The sequence below is a fragment of the Cricetulus griseus genome, chromosome 8, assembly GCF_003668045.3.
Source record: "Cricetulus griseus strain 17A/GY chromosome 8, alternate assembly CriGri-PICRH-1.0, whole genome shotgun sequence".
Lineage (NCBI taxonomy): Eukaryota > Metazoa > Chordata > Mammalia > Rodentia > Cricetidae > Cricetulus > Cricetulus griseus.
Window position 1 is genome coordinate 22,385,761 of NC_048601.1, and position 20,199 is coordinate 22,405,959.

The window sequence follows — 20,199 nt, forward strand, 5'->3', positions numbered from 1 at the left end:
CTGAGTAGACTTGAATGCAACAATTCTTTTTTATCCCCCCCGTCTTCTTGTTTTAAGATGTTTCATCTCTGTATATGGCCTGAGTGATTCCGTGTTGTGGCATCTCACTCTCATGGGGTGTATCCCAGCGGGAAATCCCTATTCTCTTATACAGTTGTGTGATATGACAACTTATTGCTGCGTTTGGCTCTCACATTTTAGGGAGGACACGAGGTGCGTTTGCTGAGGGAGGCAAGTCTTTTCTTGATATGGCTTCAGAAATCACGTATGCAGAAGTGAAGTTCAAGAATGAATCCAACTCCCCAGGCACCGACTCAAATTCTGCTGCAGGTAAAAAAAAAAAAAAATCCAGACTTAATGTAGGGGGAACGATAAAGGAAGGGTCATTAATAAACTTGGGCTGATGCTGGTTACTAATTCTCTGAGTGCTCATGCCTGGGATTTTACTGGAGTCGCAGTGGATTGAATTGTTTGTAGACTGACTTTAAGAGCTGTAGAGTTGTCTAGTGAGAAAGAAAAGTTTTCTTGGCGTGTTTTTTTTTGCTTTTGCCGTTTACTGAAATTATATCATCTTGTATATAGCATTTCTTGCTACATAAAAATGAACATAAAATGAAATCATACTTTTCAACATTGAGCTTTCTCCTCTATGCTTGACAGTATATTGTAACTTTGTGAAAACAGCTTCTGTGTTTGGAGCTTTTATCTTGAAGGAACTTTTTCTTCTATACTATAGATCAAAGCAGAGATTCTCCTTGAGTAGGCAGTTGCACTATACTTTCATCTAGCAAATGGTTTCCAGCCCTGAGATGGTGACTAGCAGACTGAACTTATGCTAAAGAAATATTTACCTCTCGTTGTATATGTATCTTTAATATTTGGACAGTCTGGAAGTTATTTGAATATATAGTGCTGCAACCACGTTAAAGAACACCAAGAAAACATGCTGACATGAAAATGTACTTACATTACTGTGTAAAATAAAAGTCGTAGGCCAGACAGGAGTATTTATGTTGTTTTGCCATGTGGGGAAACATACTATATGTGCATCCTTTAAAATTTGCTGAAAGGGGCAGTGTGGTGTAATTCCATCACTCTGGAGGCAGAGGCAGGAGGATCACAGAGGATTTGAGGCCAGCCTGGTCTACATAATGAGTTCCAGAACAGCCTGGTCTACACAGTTAGACCCTAGCTCATTACACCTCCCACCACCACCAAAAAAACAAAACAAAACAAAAAACCTTGCTGAAAGATATGATCAAAGTGGTTTTGTGAAAATATATTCAAATTATTTTTTCAGATCTCAAAATGTGAATACCAGTCATTTCAATGGTGTAAGTGGGTGCTTTTATGTATCTCACAATGTTTTTACAATGGACATTATTTTCTATTATTTTAAGTGTCCACACTGTTAGTAATTATGTGGTGTGGAGGAGAAGGGAGGAAAAACAGAAACAAGGATGGAACTTACTGCTCATGAAATGCATGTGATTCTCCTTCCAGCTCCCAAAGTGAAGCCCGCCCCTCATCTAAGTAAGCCTGGTGGCCCCTCGCTGCTTTTTACATCTTTGATGGCACTTTTCCTGCTGTTGGCTATCTCATTCTTAGTTGCTTTCATCTGTAAGTATCCCAAATGAACCACCAGGCAATGTCTGTCTTGGATGAAGGGACGTTCCACTGTGGCACTTGGCATTTAACAGAGTGTGAAGGAGAAATATTCTTTGGAGAAAAATAATCCAAGAGTTACATTGTGACTTTTACTTTGCCCTCGGATTTAGCTGTTGTCTTGGGAAAACAATGGAATCCATTCTAATTAGAGAAACTGAAGTGCATTTATGAGTGCACGTGGGATTGTGGAGTGAATGTGTGGGTGTTGTCTTTGTTAGAGTGGGATGTCACATCTGTGTTTTCTCATTGGCACTGAGAAGTCAAGCTGTGTGTGTATACAAGCTGTGTGTGTACATAAGCTGTGTGTGTATTCAAGCTGTGTGTGTATATACAAGCTGTGTGTGCATATACAAGCTGTGTGCATACACAAGCTGTGTGTGTATATACAAGCTGAGTGTGCATATACAAGCTGTGTGTGTGTATACAAGCTGTGTGTGTACATAAGCTGTGTGTGTATTCAAGCTGTGTGTGTATATACAAGCTGTGTGTGTGTATACAAGCTGTGTGTGTATATACAAGCTGTGTGTGTGTATACAAGCTGTGTGTGTATATACAAGCTGTGTGTGCATATACAAGCTGTGTGTGTATATACAAGCTGTGTGTGTATATACAAGCTGTGTGTGTGCATAAAAGCAGTGTGCATATACAAGCTGTGTGTGTGTATACAAGCTTTGTGTTTATACAAGCTGTGTATTTATACAAGATGTATGTGTATACAAACTGTATGTGTATAGGGCTCCTCCATCTTTGGATGAGCGTGTGGACAAGGAGGAGCTAGGAAGAAATTATCTAAGATGTGTTCCTCAGCTAATTCCTAATTGCTTCTGTCCTGCTCGAGATTATGTGAAACCTAGAAGCCAACTGAGCAGACAGCTGGATTTCTGCTCATCAAAGATTCAAGAATATCTGAAAAAATTTAAAATGCTTGCATATTAGTATATTTAGAAAATTTTACTCATTCATTTGATTGGTCAGTATCAAGTAGTGGCTGGCCATTTACTGTATGCCATACAGTGAGTCTGACAGAGTTCAGGAAGAACAGGGACTCTGTTCTCCAGAATCTTAGAGGGAAGTCAATGAACCAGTGCCAGGTAGGTACAGTGGCATACTTCTATTATCCAAGATACCTAGGATGTTGAGATAGGAAGACAGCAAGGGTGGAGCTAGCCTGGACTATGTAAAAACTGTGTCTAAAAAAATGAAGAAAAAATGGACTAGCATCTGCAACATTGTCCAGGAAGTCTTGTGTTGACATCGATTTCCTAGAAGAGGTGACATTTAGAATTTTGTGTACCAAGAATGTCACAGAGGTGTGAGACAGAAGCATGATGGCTGAAGCTCACAGTGCTACATGAAGAAGAAATGGTATTTCCCTAGGTAGACATAGTAGGATAAGAGCATATGTTGTGCCCCTTTATGAAAAACTTAGTTTTTTCTCCTAAATAATATTTTTTATCAAGTATGGTTTTGTGCTTAATAAATCAGCATAAACTTAGTGAGCTAAGACAATGACTTATTTATTTTATGCTTCTATGGCATGGCAATTTAGGTCCACTGAGTGGCTGCCCTGGTCCTAGCTGAACTTAGGCATGTGTATGTGGTCAGTTACGAGTCCAGGCACCTCAGCTTCTGAGAGGAGGAGGCCAGCTGGAGTGACTAACAGTATGACCCACCTTCCTATGATTCCTTAGGATGGCCTGATCTTGTTTACACAGCAGCTTTCAGACTTCCAAGATTGAAGGTGACCATGAGCCAGGCCTCTCAAAAAATTTCACATGAGGGCTGGAGAGATGGCCCAGAGGTTAAGAGCACTGGCTGCTCTTCCAGAGGTCCTGAGTTCAATTCCCAGCACCCACATGGTGACTCACAATTATCTGTAATGAGATCTGGTCCCCTCTTCTGTCCTGCAGGTATACACACAGACACAATACTGTATAATAAATAAATAAATAAATAAATCTTTAAAAAATTTAACTTACTACTAAGTAGGTCAGAGTTGATTTTGCTATTCTCTTGGCCAAAGGAAGTCTAGGAGGCATCTCACATAGAAGAGTTCATTTTTGTTAACTAGGAAAATTTCGAAATCACATTGCAAAGGTGTGTGGATACAGAAGTTAAAAGTTGTGGTCGCATCATTTCAAATAGAGAATTGATGTAGCTAAATTTAGGTTATAGACGGTGCTTTTGCTGGAATCTGAAAATAGAGTCATTAGGGCAAAGAGAGAAATGAGAAGGCCAATTATAACCTGGTGATGAGGTAAGTGGAAAAAATGAGGGGAGTAGCTTTCAATGGCAAAGAGCTTAGGACCAAGGAAATAGATGCTTGATCACTACCGAGATCCAGGGATGAAGTGGTTCAAGAAGTACAGTGTGACCTTCATATTCTGATGATGTAAACTCAGCAGCCATGAAGTTATTCAAGGAGGTAGACAATGTACAGTAAGTCATAGGTGCAAGTTGGTAGGTGTTGATTTGAGATTTGGGCATATTGAGTCAAACCTAATATGTTTGTGTTTAGTGAGCACAAAATCCCACACATCCAGGCAGTAGGCAAGACCATAGCAACACATGGCCTCACTCGGGAAGATTTTGCTTGAGGAGGAAGCATAATAACAAGACTGTAAGAAGTGTGACATTTTAAAGGGGTGGCTGTAGGGAGAAGTGATTACAGGAGACAAAACCAGGACAGAGTCATGTCTTAATTGCTAGGAAGGGAACTGGGGTCAAGTCCAATAGCAAGATGGCTGATAAGGGCCCTGGGATATTACTGATGATCCATTTCAAACTTGGCGTTAGTGAAATGGAGGGAGCACGAGTGGTGGGGTGAGGAAGATAAAGAGACAGGGAGGAAAGTGAAGAAGAAATTCAGTTCCAGAGAGAAGCCAGGCAGCTTTAAACCTGGAGGGAGAGAGCATTGCATGGAGGAGTCAGTTGCTCAAAATAAGAGAGTTTAAGGAAGAAAACAGTGCTCCATAGATATATGATGTATTCTTGTATATTTCACATTCTAAAATAACCTAGAGATGCTTAGAATTAGCTAACCCCCTTTCCTCGCAAAGCCAAGGCAGTTTACATCCTTAAATATGAGTATCTATATCTGCTTCATCTCCAAGAGTTGGCATTTTCATCTTACATTAAGTGTTGGAAAGTATGGCTCACCCCCTTCAGAGTCACGATGGGAATCCTACTCAGGCTCTGTCTGCTTAGGTAATCAGGACTTAGTAGATCTGTATACCAGTAAGTACAAAGTAGAAAGCCACAATTTCTTTCATCAAAATGAGTGGTTTGGGTTCTGTTTTGTGTTGGTTTGTTTGTTTTACAGTTTATTTTCAAAAGTCCTCTCAACTTCTTGAAGAAAAAAATGCTGCAAGAAGTCTCACTTTCACAGAGTTGAACTGCAAAAAAAACCATTCTCACAAAGGTGAGTTAATGTGTTTAAGAGTTTGGTTGCTGGGTTAGAATGTGATGGTTCCGCATAAATTTCTTTCTTTCTCTTTCTTTCCTCCCTCCCTCCCTTTCTTTCTTTCTTTCTTTCTTTCTTTCTTTCTTTCTTTCTTTCTTTCTTTCTTTCTTTCTTTCTCCTTCCTTCCTTCCTTCCTTCCTTTCTTCCATCCTTCCCCTCTCTCTTTCTTTCTTTCCATTTATTCTTCTCTCATACATTGCATCGAAACTACAGCTTTCCCTCTCTCCACCCCTCCCAGTTCTCTCCCCCACCTCCCCTCTCTCCCGGATCCACTCCTCCTCTATTTGCCTCCAAAAAGGAGTGGGTCTCTCAAGGATATAAACTGAACTTGGCATAACAAGTTACAGTAAGACCAGGCACAGACTTTCATATCAATACTGACCAAGGCAACCCAGCAGGAGGAAAAGGTTCCCAAGAGCAGGTGAAAGTCAGAGACTTTCTTGCCCACTGTTAGGAATCCCAAAGAACACCAAGCTACACAACCAGAACATGTATGCAGCCTCGTGCGTACCCCCCCCCCCAAAAAAAAAAAAAACCTCTCCGGCTCCTACAATCCTTCCTCTCCCTCTTCTGTGGGGTTTGCCGGAGATGTCGAAGCATGGGTGTGGGTTCACTCAGGTCCATAGAGAGAAAACTGAGACATGTTAAGAGTAAATTTAGCCATTGCAGCCACAGGGGACATCAGCTTTGAGGAACTGACATGCATTCCCTATGTCTAGGGAATTTTTATTTTTCTCTGTAATTACACTTTAGACAGTTGATCACCGTATCTTAGAACAACTTGAATGAGGCTTCCAAAAAGACCCCTATCTTCAGAAAGTTGGTTCTAAGGTCTTTTTCTTGTACTTTTGCTGTGTTGGAATATCAGGGCTTGCTGCAGTAGGATAGCTGGGCTCTGATCACGGCGCATCACCGTGGCTATTGTTGATTGTGTTCTTACTCTGGTATCCAGGCGTCTGGGTTTGGGATGATTATAGGTCTAGGCACTGATTTCTAAGTTTGTCTTTGTTTGGCGGGTGTTTTGTTCCTGGGTTTCTCTTTTGTCTCTGGTCTTTTGGTCTGTGTGACTTAAGGTTGAGTAGAGGTTCTCCTTCAGAGTTGGGGGCTGGAGTTCTGGCAGCCGGCATGGCCTCTTGTTGAAAAGGGTGTCTCCATCTGAGTTGGGGGCTGGAACACGGTATGGAGGGGAAGGGGTGTTTGGACTAGTATCTGGGGTACACAAGGACAGTGGAGGAGGTCCCTGGGAAGGCAGTCTATCTGGAATTCTGGTGGTCCTCGTGGCCTCTGGTCCAGCAGTTGGGTCTCTGCCTGACTTTACCTATCCACTCTTCCGGCTGGTGTGGCCTGCACTTGAGTAGGGGATGTCTCCCCGAGCTGTGCTACAATTCTGATAGATTCCCAGGTGGCACGTACTGAGAAGTGGAGTCCTTGTGTACATTTATATCAGACCCAAAAATTTGACATGCATGACTCCATTTGTCCACACAAGTCTTGTTTGTGAAAAGAGTTCTATTGTTCATAGATTTTTCTAGCTTCTGTTTTGTTCTGAACTGTCTCTGCACACTTGCTGTTTCTCACCTCAGTACACACACACACACACACACACACACACACACACACACACACACACAAATATACATATATGTGTACACACACATATGGGGCTAGAGAGATGACTCAGACGTTAAGAGCACTAGCTGCAGGGTCCTGAGTTCAATTCCCAGCATCCACGTGGTAGCTCACAACCATCTGTAGTGAGATCTGATGCCCTTTTCTGGCCTGCAGACACACATGCAGGCAGAACACTGTATACATTATATATGTAATTTGAAGAAAACGATGAAGCCCTCTATCACGAATACAAAGTAATTAAAGCTTTAATAGACTCCTCGAGAACATTTTCAAATTCATAGATTTCATGTGCTATAAATATATCATTCTAACCCTCACACTGTACCCTATATGAGCATCTTTATAAGCAGACGCGGTTGTACAAATCTCGAGTGAATACTGGCATCGTCTCTGATTGAGGTTCACGATTACTAGACTCTCATCTGGGATATAACACTGTATTTAGCTGTCACATACATCTCTTTAGTCTTCCCTTGGTTGGGATGAATTTTCAGACGATCCTTGTTTTAAACGATTCTGAATATCAGTTTTGAGGATGACTGATCTAGTATATGATAGGAAATTCCTGTATTGAAATTTGAGTAATTGCTTTTGCAGAGGAAGATGGCAGGTGTGAAGTGTTAGCATAATCATACCATAGTCTAAACTATACAAATTGCTGTAGACCGTTAATATTGCCTGATGCCCTCCTTTAGGTAGGCCATTTAAAAGTGTGCCCTTTTTCATCATCTGAATCTTTCATTTCTTTTTTTAAAAACTGTTCTTCTTTCATACAGTACATCCCAACTGCAGCCTACCATCCCTCCTTCAGGTCCTACCCATGCCCCGTCCCCAACCCCCCAGATTTACTGCCCCCCATTTCCCTTCAGAAAAGAGCAGCCCTCCTCTGCTCATGGGGCCTTTCCCTCCTACTATGTTGCCTCCTCCAGCCTTGATATTCGGGATTGTGCCTAGTCTTATTGCATCTTGCTGTGTCATGTTCAGTTGATAAAAGGCTACCTTCTTAGGGCTAACAACCTGGTATTGAATTAGGAGGCCCATCCACGTAGAAGATGAATTCTCCCTCTCTCAACAGTGATTACTTGCCTGTAGCTCTTAAAACTCTAAAAGTAGGGCCACGAATTCCAGAGGGAGGAGGAAGCATACAGAGATTGGAGGGAAGAGAAGGAGGGAAAATGACACAACTATATTTTAAGTAAATGTAAAGAAACAGATCTGTTTTTTTAAAAGTCCATTTCCACAGTACAATTTTTTGGAAGGATGCTGCTACCTATAGCCCACACGATGGTGGAATATTGAGTTAGGTTTCTCAAGAGACAGAATAAAGTATCTGTCTGTGGCTACCCAGCTTCCTCATGATGTTGTACAACACTCTGAGCCTTGTTATGTTTACCACTGCAAACGTAATTTCTTAGCTCTTCACTTAGCACTGCAGGCTTTGGCCGTCATTCTTCTCTCTCCCCCAGCTCTTTGATTGCTCTCTTAGTTCTTTGACATTCTTGTGTCTGTCTAAGCACATAGGAATACATACAAGTGTGTGGATATATCTCTGTGTACCTGCCACGATGTGTTTCTCAATTCTTTGTTTCATTTTTCATATATTTTACACTTCCCTTAGTCAGTATAGGCAGTTAAGGATCATGATAGGAGACTGTATTCATTTATTTCTGTTTTGTCTCTGTTTTTTTAATTCAATTTCTATGGTTTTATTTTCTCTAAACCTTCATTCTACTGTAACTTCTGCATTTAAAAAAGATTATTCTATCATTTTTCAATTATAAAATGAAAAACTACATTATTACAGATATAAAGAGTTAAGGGAACTGGGATTGTCATGTAATTCCATCTTGTTTGTAACTCAAATACAAAAAGTTATATTTACAACACATGTGATCCTTTGACCCATCAATTCTCCAAAATTCTTCCCCAGGACACAATTAACTACTGTACACAAAGTTGATCTGCTATAATTCTTAGTAGGGGTGTAAAGAAAAGCAACACCCTACGTCATTGGTGAAAACAGGGGTCTGTTGAAAATATATTCACATATCATTGTAATGGAACACTATGCAATGGTTAAAATGATGTTTTCAAAAATAAAAAGTTATATTTATACACATTGGGTTTTTAATTTTTTTACTTTCCTGAGGCATTCTATTTTACATTTATTTCTAGAATCTTTGTAATATTTTTGTGAAATATTCTTATCATCACTAATTTAAAAGTCTATCATAATTTTGCTGCCATTATTACTGACATGCATTATTTAAATTCAACATATAATATCATGAAACTTTCTGGTTCTTGGTATGATGAGTTCAATTCTTTGGAGACCCAGAAAATTTGACATTATGTCCTTGGTGTCTGAGTGCCCTTTACACTGTTTTCCTGATAGCAGGGCCCTGCCCTTAGAGCAGATGGATGTAGACTAGGTTGCTTGGCAACTGAGGGAGGGGCTCCTTGTTGCATCTGGAGAAGTGGGAGTCCCAGCTCCCATGTGGTCTCTGCACACAGCAACTTTTAAATGACTTTATGACTTTGCACTTACATCTCCTTCCTCCCCCATAGACAAAGTCTGGAGCTGTTGCCCAAAGGACTGGAAGGCATTTAGTTCTCACTGCTACTTCATTTCCAATGACTTGGCAAATTGGAACCAGAGTGAGGAGAAGTGCTCCAGTATGGGCGCTCACCTGATGGTGGTCCACAGCAAGGAAGAGCAGGTGCATTGTGGGAGGGAGTGGGGCCTGCGTCCTGCCTGGTGTCTGCCTGTTTTTACTAACAGGAGTTTTGCTGACATGGGTGTTAGTGATGTGGCAGAAGGCTTTCCATCAGATAGCCAGGAAGGTTGCTACAGCCTTGGCTTTCTACACCTTGCTCCTGCATAGCCAGGAAGGTTGCTACAGCCTTGGCTTTCTACACCTTGCTCCTGCTGCAGTGGAGCTAAGGACCAGAAGGAACCATGGCAACAGAAATGCAAGGCTTGAGGTTGGAGGGAGGGTGATAAGTTTTCTGTTTGAAAGACCAGTGTGTGACTCCAGCCCTCTAATGCTTCCTGTAGTAGCAAGTGCCTAACAGAGGAGGACGCAGAGCTGACTAGGGAAACAGGACGGAATCTGGAGAGTCACAGCCACCCATCAGAAATGAAATATCTCAAGTTAATAATGGAGAATGATTAATCCCAAAAATTCTGTCATGCACAACTTTCAAGAATGGTCTTGGGGAAGAACAGAGGGGAGTGAGTCTGAGAGGAAATCCATTATGATCATGGACAGAGGTTGTTTGCAGTGACGTGGAAATCAGGTCTATGAGTGATGACTTTGTGTCCTGGTCAGATGGGGAAGTTGGCCCTCCTGGGGGTGGGTGACTCTTTAGTCCTTGACCCTTCCTTTGTCTTCTCATCTCTGTGTGACCAGAAAAAGTATCACAGTGTGCCTCTAAAATGTACAATTATTGTGCACTAATCTAAAACTTGAAAACTGTTTAAGGCCCTACAGAGATGAACTGTTTATTATATATTTGCATATGTGCATCATATTGAACCTATAATTCTGTGGAGTTAAAATTTTTAAAAGATCTTGTAAAACTTCTACAACAGACAAAGCAGCCCTCCATCCAGGCTGAGTGCTTTATCTTTCCTTCCTCTTAGGATTTCATCACCAAGTTCCTGAGTGATCGTGATGCTTATTTTATCGGTCTTTTGGATCCAGGCCAACGACAGTGGCGATGGGTTGACCAGACACCATACAATGAAAGTGCCACGTGAGTCTAGAGTTACCTAGAGGAGTCATGGGTCCCGTGGCATGAGAAGACTTTAGGGTGCTCCAGCTGTTGGCTATGAAGCTAAAACAGCTCACTCCTGGTGTGGCTGCTGGGGATAGAGTTACTTTTATCCCCATGGACTCATCATAGGAGTCCTGTGAGACACGTGTTACTGATGCACCAGGTAGAGATGAGGAAATGGAGTTTGAAGAGTACAGAATGATAAGTACCCAGGGCACACAATCTAGGTGCTTACCCGTAGGTGGGCGTTGTTATGCTTCCAGTCACTCATCTATATCCTAAAAAGTAGGATCTATTTTTACTTTTATTTGTGTGTATGTATGTGTATCTCTGTGTGTGTCATGTGTATGTGGGTGGCCATGGAGTCCATAAGAGGGTGTTGGATCACCTGGAGCTGGGGTAACAGGTGGTGTGACCACGTCAATATGAGTGCCGGGAACAGAACTCTCCCATTTTCTGGAAAAGCAGCAAGCACTCTTAATGTCTGAGCCATCTCTCCAGCTTTCATTTACATATTTATGATAAAAGCCCCAATCTGATATTGTTGTGCTTCATATCTATCTAATTATTAAAAACTCCAATCTCTTAGTATTTTCCCATATTCTATCTTGATTTCTGTTGTGAGAAATAGGTAGTGATGGCATTGTTGTTCTCAGTTTTCAGAGAAGAAAAGTAGGAATCCAGGATATTAAAATTATTTGTCCTAGATGACAGAAATAAGTAGATTATCTAGATATTTTAACTAGTTCTCCAGTCTATAACATAAGACTGTTGTAAAAAAAAAAAACTATTAAAACATAAGAACAAAGAGAGACCTTTTTAGCAAGTAAATAAGCACCATGGAATGACAGACCCCAGGTACCAAGACCTAGGGATGAAGTAGCCTCTGGGATGTGTTCTGGGAGAATGGTTAAGAACAAGCTAAGAGAACATTGAATGCGGTGGGCCCTGTTTTCCAGGGAAATGTCAGATGTGGGTGGTGGAGAATGGCTGATTTGTCCACACTTGATCTGATTTCCACAAATTCCAGCCTCATCCTCAGGCTTGCTTACTCTTGCTTTCTCCTCCCCGGCATTGCTGTAGGAATCACCCTGATGCTCTTTCCTCCCTTTCAGGTTCTGGCACCCAGGTGAGCCCAACAATGACAAAGAACAATGTGTTATAGTAAATCATCGACTTTCTGGTTGGGGCTGGAATGACATACCTTGCAGTGATACACAGAAGTCAGTTTGCCAGATGAAGAAAATATACTTATGAAAAACCCTTCTCCATGGACACGGGATGGAGATTCCTTATTTACACCGCCGTTACACAGACACCTGGAACATTTTTTCATGTGGAAGAGATGTCCCCAGAATTTAAACAGTCAGCAAATGGTTATACATATGAGGACAACATATATACTTGTTTATTAATCCACTTACTCCTTCATAAGATGCCCTTGTATTCAGGATTTTCCGTGTACCAGGTCACTGTACATTGATCCTTGTGCACACATGGGGCTTTCATTTCCCCTCTAAGGTTTCATTTATGCCCACAATTGTATGGTATGTTCTCTCCGTCTGTTTTTTCTCAGACTTACTCTACCTTTGGCTTTGCTGACATGTGCTTGAGAAATAAAATTACATATACTTGAGTTATAGTGTCTGGCTTAATATTTATGTTTACTGTGAAATTACTATCCAAATCAGGTTAACACCATCCATTACTTAACGTGTGTGTGTGTGTGTGTGTGTGTGTGTGTGTGTGTGTGTGTGTGTGTGTAGAACTCTTAAGGACTTTCTAAGAAAGCTCAGATATTCAGGATGGTGTTAACTGTTATGACTCTATTTCATCTTGGACCTTCAATATTTCCTTATTTTTTATCTGGCAGTTTGTGCCCTTTCCTCGACATGGCAGAGATCCCAACATCAACCCCCTACCCCGATGGATTCTTCTCTCTAATCCCTGCAGTGTATGTTTTCAGACATTGTTTATAAGTGAGATCATATACTGGTCTTTCTTGTGCTTGTTCATCATAGCTGAATGCCCTCTACACTAATTCAATGCTGCACATCAGAGGATGCTCGTTATATGATGGGCCAATGTTTCAGTGTGTCTAATACACGCACAGATATGTGTTAAACATTAACGATCCACTCATCCACTGACGGCTGTGGTCCATAGGACTATACTGTGAGAACTCAGCTGATAAATGATGATGCTAACCCACCGGGATTACACACATTCCAACGGAGGAGACCACATGCAGGGCGGTGGGAGTCTTTGCTTTTTAAATAGTCACTGTCCTTACTGTAAATTCCCTGTGAAGCCATAGCACTCCTTTCTATGGGTGGGATTCATCCCATAAACCCCAGCAGTGTATTAATCAATTACTGGGCACATATATCTGAGGGTGGTCTAGAACATGACTTTTCATTTAACTATGTAGTTTTGATTATATAAATGTATACTGGGATATGCTCCAACATTGGATCTACTTGTCCCGAGAGCACTGTGGACACTTAACGGCCTGCCTTGTTCTTTTGCTCAGACTAATTGCACACAATTAGCTCACTTTCACCTCAGAGCAAGTTCAAACTAGACTAAAGGCTTTTTGTAAACAGATCATAAGTTTGAAACCTTAAAGCTGTTTACAAGGTCAGAGCCACAAATGTCCAACCAAGGTTATTAAGAAAAGCATGCCAATTCTTTTTTTTTTTTTTCCATTCAGCCGTTTATTGATGGATCGGGGCACTGTTTCATTGAAAACAAGTTCCTTCGGGGCTCTGATCGCTCACGGGATGCCGGGTGGGCGCATGCGCGCGTGGGAAGGACTCCCTTTCCATCTCCTGCTGCTGGCGCAGCCGCCGCAGACCCCGAGCATGCCAATTCTTCACTTGCCAGTCTACTAACAATGAATCCGTGTCTCAGAGTTGTCACTGGGCACTGCTCCCCCGCCCCCACCTTTCTGGCTGCAGTTTTACTCCTATGGCCTTGGGATCTTATGTTGCCACGGCAATGCCTCTGCCCTTATTGCTTAGTCTAGGAAGGTGCTTCTAACCAATGAGAACTATTCTTGTAATTCCTTCTTTTGCTTCAAGCCTTTGTGGGAAGGGAGATTTTTGAGAGGCTAGAATAGAAGAAATTAGAAGAAGAAGAAGAAGCTGGGAGGAATTAGAAGTAAGACAGGATTATTAGAGTAGAAACAAAAGAATAAAGAAACAGATGTGGAAAAGCACACAGTGGGGAATTCATTTCGTCCTCAGATCTTTTTCAGTTAGTTCTCTTGTTGGCTCTAGAGTCTTGCCTGGACCCTGAAGAAGTCTAAGGGGCTGGTACCCAAAAGACCTCAGTAACTGACAAACAGGTTGTTTCCAAGTTTTCACTTTTGTGAGTGATACTGAAAATAACATGAATGTGGACATCTTTAGGTGATGGTATTTTTATGTCTCATTTTATAGATCCCAAAGTGAGATTGCTACATGGTGTGTAATTCTGTAGCCAGTGTTTGGAGGAGCTTCTGTACTGAGTTACATAATGATTGTACCAGTTCAGTTTCCTGGTAACAATGCTGCATAATTTTACCTTTCACTATTTTGTGTTTTAACATTCTTTGACATGGGTGTCTTTCTATTTCTATGGAACTGCAAAAGGCCTATGATTTATCCTGTCACTGTACAAAACTTGTTTATTCTGTCTAATGCGTATGTATGTGAGCTGTATGTGTACTATGTAGAATTTTTAGGGTTTACTCTATAGTTATCATTAAAGAGAAATAATTACACTTCCATTCTGTGTATGGGAATGTGAACAGTATGTCCCCTGTTGCTTTCTCCCACGGGATGGTCACTGCCTGAAGACTGCTCCCCTGTAGACACTGCTCCTACTGAGAGTAGCTAACCCTGCCTCCGTGTTCAGCTGTGTGTAATAAACACTCTGAGCTACTGAGGTGTTGCAGCTTCTCCATCAGACAGCCCAACCCACCTGGTTCCAGCTTTTCCGTATCTTTGTCCTGCCCATCAGTGTCTGTCCTCTCTTCATCCCATCATCCCTAGTCGTGGCTCCAGACCCCAAGTGATGTGCAATGCAGCACATTCCAAATTGGAGACCTTTTGAATTCCTTTCCTTGTCTACTTTTTTCTTCGGCGTTCACATAACCACTTACATAAGTCCACGTTTAAAACAGAACTGTGGTAGCTTCTGAGGTGGTGTTCCATCTTTGTGGGGAAGCTGAATGTTACTAACCAAGCAGAAATCTTCTCTTTAGAAAGGGAAAGCAAGAGTAGTATTCAGTATGCTGGAACTGCTACTTGAAAAAGATCATATTCTCTGCACCATGAGTCAATTTTACTTAAACCCAACAAAAATATTCTGCTAGCTCTTCATGGTCATGCATGAATGAGATCGTGGGGCAAGTTAAAAGCCACGAGATGATTGGTTTGCAGTAAGTAGGCAGTGTACATTAATCATTTGTATAAGCCATCAAATCATCCCCTCTCCTCCTTCTTAATCCCAGTAAAGGTCAGCTTTGTTCCAGTGATGTCCAGATCCTCCATCAGTGTGCCCTGCCCCAGAAGATATCTTTGTGCTTGTTGACATTTGTGTAAGAGAACCCAGTGGTCTGACCTGGTGATTCAACCCAGCCTTGGGTTACCTCTCTTTCCCACAGAGTGGCATACTTCTTGTCTTTCTCAACAATGCCCATATTTATTTCCTATTTTATTTTTGGTTTTTGAGATACAGTCTTACTATGTAGTTATCCCTGGCTGGCCTCAAACTCACAGAGATTCACCTGCCTCTGCCTCCCAGGTGCTAGGGTTAAAGGTGTGCACCACTGTGCCTGGCCAAATCCCATTTTTAATTTGCTTTTCTGTAACACTGAACATTACCCATTGGAAGCAGGGCTGTCTCAACAGTCTATTGGATGTTGGCATACATTCCTATTGTACCTATTTTTTGAGAGTCTTTAAAATTATGAATGCGTGCTAAGTTTTTCAGATACATTTGATAATTTATTGAATTTGCCAAGATTTTTTTCTCTTTCATCTTGTTAATGCGGTTCATTGCATTGATTGGTTTTCATGTGCAACTCATTTGTGCCTGTTATTGACAAATCCAATCTGATCACGTCTGCTAAAATCAGTTTGCCGGGTTTTTTGTTGGTTTGTTTTGTTTGATCTCTAGCAGAGACTGGCCAGCCTGAATTATGTCTTCTTATAATACAGTCTTGTCTCACTCATTTGGATATTTGTACCATATAAGACTTACCAAGTGACTTTGTAAATGTATCCTTCCCTCAAAGTTTTTTGCTTTATTTATTTATTTGGAGATCACCGGGCTTCTTTATTAAGCATTTGACAAGACAGGGTGTCTCACGGGAGTGCAGAGACGGTTGGGATTGCACTGTGAGAAGGGCGCTCCTTGCAGCCCAGCCCCCTCTATTAGGAAGACAGCCCCAACCCAAGATCCTTACTTTGAGTCCAACTTACCTCTTTCTGGAAGACAGGACTTCTGCCTCAAGTGTCCTAGAGTTTGAAGAACTATTCTTAAAGTTTTGAAAACCTGAAAATGAATGATACTAATCCTCTTGAAAACAGGTGTTCTAATTTATCCGTGAGACCATATGTTTTAAGGCTTCTCTTTTCAATAGTTATTTTTTAATGGATTCAAACTCCTTACACATTGATTTGTTCAGAGTTTCTACCTATTCATGATTCAGTCTTAGAAGATATATATATATATATATATATATATATATATATATATATATATTTTCGAGACAGGGTTTCTCTGTGTATCTTTGGAGCCTATCCTGGCACTCGCTCTGGAGACCAGGCTGGCCTCGAACTCACAGAGATCCGCCTGCCTCTGCCTCTGCCTCCTGAGTGCTGGGATTAAAGGCGTGCGTCACCAACGCCCGGCTGGAAGTTATAATTTCTGCCTTTCTCTCTCTCTCTCTCTCTCTCTCTCTCTCTCTCTCTCTCTCTCTCTCCCTTCCTCCCTTCCTTCCTTTCTCTTCCTCACTTCCCTTTTTACATAGCATCTCATTACAATCCAGACTTTGAACTCCTGGTCCTCTTGCACATCTTCCACATTCTGGGATTACAGGTTGTCTCAAAGCATCCAGAATTAGGTTATATATGTACATGGATTATTATTTTTTATGGATTATCCATTTGTTGATATGTAATTATTCATAGTATTTCCTTATGATTTTTGCATTTTATCTATTATAATATGACTCTTGTTTATAGTTTTAAAAGTTAACTCCTCTCTTTTCTCAATTATTGAATTATAATTTCAGCCCTTTTCCCCATGCTGCCAGGCAGGCTGGCTCCTTGCTATCCTAGAGGGCTGCCTGGCTCTTATGGGACTTCTCTCCCCTACACTGCCCCAGGAACAATAAACAGCATGAGATAATTAAGATCAGGGCCGAAATTCATGAAATAGAAATGAAAAAATTCAAAGAATCAGTGATATGAAGAGTTGGCTCTTTGGAAAGATTAGCAAGCATGACAAAAATTTAGCCAAATTGAGTGTGTGTGTGTGTGGTAGATCCAAACTTACAAAATTAGAGATGAAAAAAAGGAGACTTTAGAATAGACACTGGAGTCTTTCAGAGAGTTGCCAAACTGTTAAATCTATGAGAAATAGATAAATTTCTAGATGCTTATGTCTTACCAAAGTTAAACCAAAATCAAGTAAACAATTTAAAGAGGCTGATAGAAACTGATGAGATAGAAGCAGTAATTAAAAATGTCCGAACTTAAAAAAAGCCCAGGCACTACTAACCAACTACCCAGGGCTAGTGAATCTTTGGATCTTAGAGGAGAACCCACAACCACTGCTCTGCTAAATGAGTACAGCCCCTAACTCCATTCCAAATATTTGTCCTTGCACCCACAAACAAGTGCAGTCCTTGCCCCTCATCAAGGAAACCTCCCTTTGCAACCAATCAAAATGTAGATTTGTGGACCTCAGTCCCAAAAGATACATCTGCAACCCCTGTACCCACGGCCCGGGGAGCTTGTGGAAGAGAGGGTTTGTATAAATTGTAAGAGCCAGAAAGAACAGGGAGTTTGTGTGATACTGTTTCTACTAGGAGTGTCAGAAGCTGCATCCCATAGAGTGTCACCAACATGACTACTTAAACATGAGCTGAACAAGGGCAGCGATAGACACACTAATGTGGATATGAGAAAGCCCAGAAAGCTTCAACCCTACATAAAATCTACAGGCAACTAAGGTTTGCTGAGAGAGGGAGAAAGAGTCTTCCCCAGCAAAGATCAACTGGTTACCCAACACCAAATGATCAGTCCTGAAACTATTGTACAGACAACATTATACAGATGGAGCAGGATGTACTTACGTATTTAGAAGTGTGTGTGTGTGTGTGTGTGTGTGTGTGTGTGTGTGTGCGTGTGTGTGTGTGTGTGTGTGTGTGTGTGTGTGTGTGTGCGTGTGTGAGCCTACAATAATTAATGGAAACAAGAGACCATGAACTTGAAAAAGAACACAGAAAGGCATTTGGAAGGAGAAAAGAGGAGGTAATCATGTAATTATATTATAATCTGTGGTCCTTTTTTATTTATTTATTTTTTTAATCTGTTGTTCTTGACCACTTTGGTTCTTGTAACCCTTCCCTCTTCTCTTCTGTGGGGTTCCCAAGCCCTGCCTAATGTTTAGCTGTGAGTCTCTGCATCTGTTCCCATCAGCTGCTGGAGGACGTCTCTCTGATGACGACTCTGGGCACCGACTTATGACTTATAGCAGAATACCATTAGGAATCATTTCATTGACTTTTTTGTCAGCCATGTTTGGTTCTACCCTAGGTCTCTAGGGTGGGGGTGTCTATGACTCTTTTGCCTGCTCATGGAACCCTTGTCCTCCTACTGGGTTGCCTCCTCAAGTCTTGGTATGAAGGTTTATGCCTAGTCTAATTGCATTTTGTTATGCTGTGTTCAGTTGATATCACTGGATGTGGGGAGGAGGGACTGGGAGGGGGGACTGGGAGGAGAAGGAGAGGCTGTGGTTGGGATGTATTATATGAGAGAAGAATAAAGAAAAAGGAAAAAGTGTATCATAATCCCAAAAAATAAAATAAATAATAAAAAGCCCAAGACTAGATGGATTCAGCACAGAATCCTGCCAGGTCTTCAAAGCAATAACACCAATATGCTTCAAATTATTCTGTAAAGATTCTACTTTACAGAAAACTTCCAAATGATTTTTTTTATGAAGTCAGTATTCTTCTTATAACAAAACCAGATACATACATACATACACACATACACACACACACACACACACACACACACACACACACACACACACACAGAGAGAGAGAGAGAGAGAGAGAGAGAGAGAGAGAGAGAGACAGAGACAGAGACAGACAGAGACAGACAGAGACAGACAGAGACAGAGAGAGAACATTATAAGCCTTGAGAACTATTCCTGATGAACACGGATTCAAACATTCTCAATAAGGTAATTCCATTTTAAACTATCTATCTATCTATCTATCTATCTATCTATCTATCTATCTATCTATCTATCTATCTATCATCTGAGCTTCTACAGTTTCCACACAACTTTTTTGAAAGGTCTTCTGATGCGGGAGGTCCTTCTGTGTATATGTTTGTTTTATTGGTTGATAAATAAAGCACTGTTGGCCAATAGGAAAGCAAGTTAGGAGAGAAGGAGGATTCTGGGAAATGTAGTAAAGAGAGAGTCAGCATGTGATCCCAGGAAGATAGGATGCTAAGGCTGGCGTCCTCGATAAGTCTCTATAAAATATATAGATTAATGGTTATGGTTGATACTTAAGATAGAGCTAGCAAATACAAAATCCTAGTCATTGTCCAGCAGCATTGTAATTAACACTAATCTCTGTGTGTTATTTGGGGGCCCTAACATGGTGGCGGAACTCAGGCGGCTGTTGGAAAGAGTTATCGTTACACTCTTCATTATGATTTATCCCTCCCTGTATTCCTTTTCTATCTTGCCTTTCCATCCCTTACTCCAACTTAACCTTTCCTATTCCATTATTCCTCTTTAGCCCTCAAACCACGGCAATTCTATTTCTCTTTTGTTAAGAGCCTGTTTGCTGCTCTAGAGGCAGTGGGGCTTGGGAGAATGGAGCTGATATATAAGGTAGACTAAAGCCTTCTTCAATAGCCAACTTTATTCAGCACATCGGACAATTTGTACTCTGAGGGTTAAGATAAGTCACTTGAGTAAAGTGTACAGTCACATAGGCAAGCTGTATGTGGCAGACAAGTCACACGTGGCAAAATTTTTTTCCATAGATGCATATAAACAAATAACAATACTCAGTTGTTATGAATAATCTGAAGTAAACTCACTCCTATCCACTATACCTGGGAGGGACATGAAAACATAATCCAAGGATAATTCTGTGTTTTTGCAGACTGGTTATTAATGCTGCTTGCAGGCTTCACAGGAATGGGTTACCTATTTTAGGGTTGTTAGCCAGTTAGCTCCATAGACCTCCCTCATATGTGGCAGGCTGTTGCAATTCTTTTGGCTACCCTCCAGAACTTGACCATAAGACCCTATTACTTAAGGCACCACACACTTGAGTCATACATCATGGGGAAATCAAGCTGGTATTCATTTGGATGCTTCATCGTTACTGGGTAGTTTTCATAATG

The 20,199-nt window shown here is 41.2% G+C and overlaps 1 protein-coding gene across 4 annotated transcripts; it reads left to right on the top strand.

Annotated features, from left to right (window-relative positions):
- The first annotated feature begins 248 nt into the window (after nt 1-248).
- LOC100772006 (C-type lectin domain family 4 member A-like) lies at nt 249-11,800 on the top strand. Of its 4 annotated transcripts, XM_035448694.1 has the most exons (6): nt 249-330; nt 1,504-1,620; nt 4,991-5,089; nt 9,332-9,483; nt 10,410-10,522; nt 11,659-11,800. In XM_035448694.1, exons 1-6 carry the CDS (start codon nt 249-251, stop codon nt 11,798-11,800), a joined length of 705 nt encoding a protein of 234 aa, XP_035304585.1. The 4 variants fall into 4 exon arrangements, with proteins under 4 accessions (XP_035304585.1, XP_035304586.1, XP_027284591.1 ...); XM_035448695.1 differs by lacking the exon at nt 4,991-5,089; XM_027428790.2 differs by lacking the exon at nt 1,504-1,620.
- Nucleotides 11,801-20,199: the final 8,399 nt, after the last annotated feature.